Source organism: Silene latifolia, chromosome 11 (genome assembly GCF_048544455.1).
Source record: "Silene latifolia isolate original U9 population chromosome 11, ASM4854445v1, whole genome shotgun sequence".
Lineage (NCBI taxonomy): Eukaryota > Viridiplantae > Streptophyta > Magnoliopsida > Caryophyllales > Caryophyllaceae > Silene > Silene latifolia.
In genome coordinates, this window is record NC_133536.1 from 163,454,750 (window position 1) to 163,462,574 (window position 7,825).

Genomic DNA, 7,825 nt, shown 5'->3' on the forward strand with positions numbered 1-7,825 from the left:
CTTTAGACGGATAGTGTCCAACTACAATTAATTAGACGGTTTGAAATTTTTTTTGTCCACAGATTCAGTTTTATAGAATAAATAAATTATTTAATAAAAAATTAAGTATTAAAAAATACAAAAATACAACAAGTTGAATGCTCTATAAATAGAGCTTAACTTTACAATAAAATCTACAAACCAAAATTTCTCAAATATTCTACCAATTTTCTAATCCCCCTACTACTAAGAGAATAAAACTTTTCAATAGTTTTCCCTCCAAAAGGAATCTAGCTAAATAAAGAAACAATAAGACTTTATTTATAATAAATTATTATCTTTTAATTAAGATATAACCTTTTACCATTATTATGTTTTTTTTAACTAAACTATAATCTTTTAATTAAAATAAAATAAAATTGGTATAAATCTAAAAATTCAAAAACCCGATAAATTGATATTATTAGTTTGGTATAAAAAAAACATACCACGTACTTAATTTGTATTAAGAAAATATGAACTGACATTATTAATTTTCTGACAAAAAAAAATTAAAATTATTTGAGAAAATTTATAAATTGGTACCATTAGTTTTGTGGTAAAAAATTTCACTAAAATACACATTTTATGGCTTTGCTCAATTCTTTTGATTAGTTTTCCATTTCAATTTTTTATCCTCATATTGAAATATGAAAAATTAATAATATGTCAATTCAAATCTATAAATAATACATTATTTATAAACTAAAAGATCTATAAATACCGCGCAAGCATGCGCGGGATCCATACTAGTTAATAATCAATTATAGTTTCCTTTTTTTAATTATCTAAAAAAAATATGGATCCCAATAATCCTAATTATGGAAATTGGTTCCAAATAAATCCAAATATAACACCCAACCAAAATTTCCAACAAAATACAAATAATAATAATACTCGTTTTGACCCGGCAATGTTCAATGATCCTGTTTTTCAAGCTACATTTCAAGCTTTTCTTAACCAAAACGTTTCCAATAAATGAGTGTCCTCCACAAATGTTCTACAATTCATCACCTGAGGTAGTTTTTCCAATGTCTAACTCATTGACCAATATCCAACTACTCCAGGAGGAGATGGAAGTAGTAACAAGACACCAGTTCGAGAGTATTACATGTCGCAAGAAGTCAATGAATATGGTGTTGACGAAGAGGACGGTGAAAAAGATGAAGTGGAAGAGGGAATGAGTCAGGCCAAGGGTAACGACAAGATAACAAAGGAAAGATAGGGAAAAGAAGAAGATAGAGTTCTCGTTTCTGGTTATTTAAATTGTGGTGGGGATCCGGAGCTGGGAACAGATCAAACAAAGGCTAAGCTTTGGAGGGAAATTAAGCGTATTTATGATACGGAAGCTAAAAGAAGACGTGATATCATCCATCCAAGAACCATGAAATCTATTAAAAGGCGTTGGGCAACTATCAATGAATCCGTCACTTTATGGGTATCACAACTTGGAGAAGTTGACCGTATGCGCATGAGTGGTATGGCCATTGAAAACGTAGAGGATAAAGCTCATGACATCTATAGTCAAAAAAAGAAGGGCAAAAGTTTCACTTTTTACCACTGTTGGGTAGAAATGAAACACCTTCCAAGATGGATACCTGGAAAGGATTCTACCATTGTGAGCCAAGGAAGTTCAAAGAGATCAAGTGATGAGGCTGGGATTCCACGTCCTGATGGTGTTAAAAAGGCGAAGGCTCAAAGAAAACAGAAATCGATAGCTACAAGTTTAGATGACTTCAATACCACATTGAGCGGGCTGCAAAGTGAAAGGCACAATCCAAAAACACATAGCCAATCTTATTAATTATTTATTTAATAATTTAATGAGTTACTAATTACGTATTTTAATTATCGAATATTGTAGTCGAAAATTTTTGGTGGGCCATGAAAAGGTAGAAAAATGACTTTGAAAAACTCCATTGATGTAGGGAGTAATTGTGAAATATGGATGGTAAATTAAATAATTAGTGGAAAATAATGTGGAAAAGAAAGAGAAGATTTAGGGTACTCCATGAATACACATGCTCTTAAGGACCCGAATCCCGATCGACACATTGAATAAAATGATCATGGGAACCATGAACAAAAAATGAACAAGGTGTACTGGTTGAGTTGTTTCCCTTTGGAAGAGGTAAACATGAAGCTGCTAACCAATAAGGTTGACTCCAGCAGGTGGCACATACTCCAAAGGACTTGTACACAATAAATAGTCCTTTTCGTTTCCTAGTTCGTGAAGGAAGAGTTGCTAGCGGTTAATAATGAACTCGATCTATCCTTATTATTTTAATTCCTTGGGAATGATCAATGTTTAAATTATTTTAATCACCTAGGTACCTAATTGAAATGTGATACTAACCGATTTAAAATTGAGAATTTTCACTCCAGCTAGTTGTATGTTGTGTATTTCTAAATAAGGCCAAAAGATGATATCTTAACCAACTATAAGGAGTTGAGAGCGGACTCTCTCTATCCCATGTTCGAATCTCATCTTTGTTTTAATTTATGTCTCATCATCTTTCATTAAGACAAATCATCCTAAATGATACACTCTTCATCACAATAGCTTATTAACCTTTTAAATATATTCTCCCCACATCTCAACAAATTCTTTACGTATGGTTTTTTACATTGGTCGAGGCACATTTTACATCGTCAATATCTTTTATTTTGCATTGATAAAAGTTATAAAAATTTGATATTCTTAAGGTACACACAAAGACGAATTAAACAAGATCCTACAATATACTTTCTCTTATAGATTGTCGAGAATATTAAAGAATCTATTGAGCTGTAAATAGTATCCAAAAGTAAATGTAAAGAATCTCGCGAGACGAAGGGACTAATATTCTTCGTAATGTGTTTTAATCAGATGTAAACAAATGATTAAGACAAAGAGGTATTAAATAAGGTTTAAACTATACTCCATCTATCTCGGTCATTTGTTTACCTATTTCATTTTAGGTATCTCATTCATTTATTTACTCACCTTTCTGTTTCGGAAATGTTTTTTATTTGTAATTTGATCACCCACAAGCTTTCTTCTCCGGTTGTCATTCAATAACACTAACCAAAAGTGGTCTCCTAACATCTCTGAGACGAAAAAGAATATTAATTATATGATGTATAAGCAAATGGAAAAACAAGTTGAGACACAAAAGTGGGATATATAGAGAATCCGCTTTACTCAAACATACACAAAACTTTACAATTTCATGGATTGTATGTAGATATTGCAAACGGATCAAAAGGGTGGGGTTTGAGTCGGAGGAATTTGAGACAAATGTTTTTGGCCTTTTAGGGTTTGTAGGAATTTTGGTCAGGTTGAATTGGATCGGATCGGGTTATTTCGGGTTCGAGTCATCTTTGGTTTGTTATTGGTCAGTTTGTAACAATAAATCGGATCACGTCATATTGGTTCGGGGTAATCAGGTTACATGTCAATCTTGAATCTTAAGTTCGGGCGTCGACTCAAGTACGAGCTTACATATATGATCAATTTCGCCAGGTCTAATTGTATGGCTTTTTTGTAAAACAATCCGGAGAATACTTGTCCTTTAGAGTTTATTAACATTTATAGTATCCTCGTAATTTTTATTACATTTAAACCTGTTAAAAAAAGAAATAAATAATCAACATATTTATCTAGCTTTTGAAATTAATTACTGCGTAACATTTAGTATATGTGTTACACAATTTACATAAAAGACTTGATTTATATCTAAGTTAATTTTCAAAATGTACAAAATTGTCTTCCACAGTCCAGAAGTGTCGATTTCATTCCTTTATCTAAAATATTTATTTACATAAGAGGACATCGTAATTTTATTTACTTTTTACCTATTAACCTAAATAACAGTTTTAAGTGAGACTTATAGCTAAACTCAAGGTTACCCAAAGCCAGAGAATCCTCACTATATATAGAGAGGCCTAATAGAAGTTATTATAGATAACAAACCTAGTAACTTTCTATTCTTCCCGCGTTGTCACAACACAAAAACCAAAATAAAAATAAAAAATGAAGAACCTCAAAAGAGTAATCCTTTTTTGCACAATTTCTTTAGTATTCTTTTCCTTCAACAAAACAAGAGCAAACTCCATTACCTCTACTTCACAAAACAATATTTTACCCTATAATTTTGATCTACCCATTAATTATAATTCAACACCTTCATCTCTAGGATTTACATTTACTGATGACATTAACCAACATAGTTACATGACCAAAAACCTTATTCTCAAATTAAATAATATCAGTAATTCAGGAGATTATATCGTTTCTGAGCTGCCGGGCTCGATACCGTTTTTGCGGGCCGGGCCTGTGCAATGTGAATTTGTAGAAAAATCAACCAAGTGTCCTTTGAAAATGGAGGCTCTGTTTTCTTACTCGAAGGTGATGGCGTCTGCAACTAGTAACTCTGCTTCCGTCGCCATTAGGACATCCACTATCATGGTAATTTATCTTAATAGTTTTAATAATAATACGTTTATTGTGTTAACATGTTCGGAAAAGAACTGAAATTCTTTATAGTTTGCATATACATGTCATTTTATTTTGAAGGGTTCTTGACTCGTAATAAAAATCTTATACTCATCCCTTCATTCCAGTTTTATACTCCCTCTGTCCCGTTCATTTGTTGTCCTTTTTCATTTTTGAGTGTCTCAGTCATTTGTTGTCCTTTCTATTTTAAGAATGAACTTAATGATTAATTTGATCATTCTCATTCAATTTGTTCCACTTGTCATTTAGTTATTGGTTCTCTCCTCTTTCCTTGATCTTTGTGCCAAAACCAAAGGACAACAATTGACCGGGACGGAGGGAGTATTTTTTTACATGCGGTTATGTTAAATCATGCAAATGGGCCTGGTTCTTACCCGAATGAAGGAGAGACGGACCACTCAATAACAAACATGCAAATGGGCCTGGTTCTTACCCGAACGAAGGAGAGACGGGCCACTTAACAACAAAGGGATTTCCATCCTAAAACCAATTGACAATAGAAGAAGTGGTCCCCTTAGTTATAAAGTGGTACAATCTCTCTTTCACCTTCAATGTGAGATACTCACATGTGAGTTAATATGAGATTCTTCACACTCCCCCATACATATGAGGCCCACTTTTTAAATCAGACCGGAGCCATCAACGAATGGAATTTTCTCCGACTGGGCCAAATAAGAGGTACACAAGGCCTCGGCCCCAACTGACACACACTGGCCCAGTTAATCATCATACCCAGGTCTTTAACCTGGCTTTGATACCATGTTAAATCATGCAAATGGGCCTGAGCCTTACCCGAATGAAGGAGAGACGGGTCACTCTATAACACAAGGGAAGTTCCATCCTAAAACCAATTGGAAATAGGAGGAGTAGACTCTTGATTATAATTTGGTACAATCTCTCTTTCTCCTTCAATGTGTAACACTCACATAAAGGTTAATATGAGATTCTTCACAGGTTAAATATTAGTACTTGTTTATTTTTTTTGAAAATAAAAAAGCTCTCCTTTTATTCCAATTTTATTGTAACATATTCCATATATCTCAAAATTGTTGTCTCTTTTTAAATTCATTGAGAAAAATATTTGATCATCTAATATTGTCCCTGGATAATTAAGTATCATCAGCCCCACCCAAGTAATTTTTTCTCGATCCTTTCCAATTCAAGGGGTAATTTATATGATCCGTTATTTTCTGTTACGTATCCCTAACATAAAAAAGCGGACAATAAAACTAGGATTTAGCCATATGGGAAGTGGCCCTAATAGGAATTATTTGGGTGATCTTTCTATTTCTCCGCCCCAATCATTTGTTATTATCTATTCGTTTTGACACGAAGAACAAGGAAACGACAAAAAAGAGAGAAAAATATGTTTAAATTAAAAGTTGTGTCACATGTCTCTACTTGCTAACTTTTAATATCCATTTGCCCACTTGTGTAAACTTGCGAAAAATATAAACAATAGGTTTCTTGAGAGACGGTCTCACACTAAATTCAGTCCGTCTCATTGAAGACGGTCACTATCCGTCACAAGTTGAAGACGGATAGTGGTCTTCTCACAAAATGCAAGTGGGTGAGCAAGTGGGGGTATCCATCTTCAATGAGAATTTGTGCACTAAATTAGTGGGAAACATAACATAAAAAACAAAAAATAAATAACTCCCTCCTTCCATCATGTGAGAGATCTCTCAATAACGCTATTCCGATACCTTTTCTCTAAAGTTTTTGTGAAATATAAATAGCTAACAATTGAGTAATACTTACCAGGGGTGATTATGGAGGGGGTGCAGGGGGTTCATCTGCACCTCCAAAACCCAGAAATATTTGCTATGTTGTTTAATAAAAAATCAGTGTAAATCAGTTAGCCCAGTGGTTAGATATATGATTAGTGTGCCAGAGGTTTTGTATTCGACTACTACAAGCAACTTTTACTTTTTTTTTGTTTCATACATAATAAGTTATTATAAAATTAGCCCAATGAAAATATACTCTCTTTATTTTTTGCCTTATTGACCCATTAAATTGGCTATGTCTTTAAATTTCATTTTAGAAGTAAAAAATCAAATCTAGGTTATTTACATATTTTGTTTTTCAAGTTCTTTTTGTTAAAACTTTTTATTAAAATATACTACCTTATTCATAAGAATTGCCTCCATTTGTTAAAATAGTACTCAAAAATCTTAAAGATTTGGGACATTCCAAAGAATTGGAGGTAGTAAATAGTATCTACTTTTTTGTTACGTTCTATTATTGTCGCTTATATTGTTTTAAGGATAGAATTTTGTTCGTGTTTAAACTCAAATTCGGCTGGCAGAGTTCTTAATTCCCCATTAATCTTATACCATATGCGTAATTGTCCAATTTCCGCACCCCTTATATTGAATTCCTAGAGCCGCCCCTGATACTTACGGTATAAGAAAGGAAATAGATAACAATTTATCAGGACAGAGTAATTAGCTAATACTCCATCCTATTTTATATGATGTTTCCTTTACTTTAATATATATGAAGAGTATTTTATTGAAAAATGAAATATGAGGAAGTTTAATTAACATCTTTATGTTTATCAAAAAGCATCTATATATTTTATTCTAATGTGTCATGCTTTTTTTACGTATTTGGTTATGATTTATGTTTTCAAACTTCAACAGTCAATTTTAAAAGGTAGACATGAGAGATTAAGAGAAGTAACAATATTTATATGTGTAGCTAGCTAGGCTTAGCAGATTGGTTGTTAGGGTTCGTGGGGTTATTTCGGGTTAGCAAGTATTCGGTTGGATTAGATTAGGACGGGTCAAATCATTTCGTGGTCAGATTATTTTTGAGTGGGTTGTTATCAAGTTATTTAGTTATAATGTCACTACGCTAGAAGAAACATTCGGATCGTATTAAATAAGATCAAGTCAATTCGAGTTGCTAGTAGATTCATGTCCTCTTTTCAGATACTGATAGGGTGCAGCCGTACAAGTACATGTAGGGCAGTGGTGGAGCTAGGGGGCTAGCAGGGCAACCCCCCCCCCCGGTTGAGTTTTTCGAGGTTTTTAGTTAAATTCTTCGAATTTTTTTCGAGTGTGCCTTATATTATTATCCATCCGTCCTTTCTAAATTTTTTCGCCTCTCTAAGCTCAAATCCTAACTCCGCCACTGATATAAGGTTATATGATCGAGTAAGGTTATAAATTTTTTTGCTGCCATATATATGTATGATCATATTGTCGAATGTCGAGGTGGTAGAATAAAAGGTGGCAGACTTAGTTTTTAGACTGAAATTTTGCAGCAAGTCTCTCTTGTGACGGATATATTCGTCATAAG

General features: G+C 33.2%; 1 protein-coding gene across 1 annotated transcript; it reads left to right on the forward strand.

Annotated features, from left to right (window-relative positions):
* Nucleotides 1-1,402: 1,402 nt before the first annotated feature.
* On the forward strand, nucleotides 1,403-1,822 carry LOC141614275 (uncharacterized). The gene has a single exon (XM_074433034.1). It carries the CDS (start codon nucleotides 1,403-1,405, stop codon nucleotides 1,820-1,822), a length of 420 nt encoding a protein of 139 aa, XP_074289135.1.
* The last annotated feature ends 6,003 nt before the right edge of the window (nucleotides 1,823-7,825 follow it).

What these genes read in the sequence shown, in the direction of transcription:
- LOC141614275 (XM_074433034.1), top strand. Translation starts at nt 1,403, where the DNA reads ATGAAATCTATTAAAAGGCGTTGGGCAACTATCAATGAATCCGTCACT.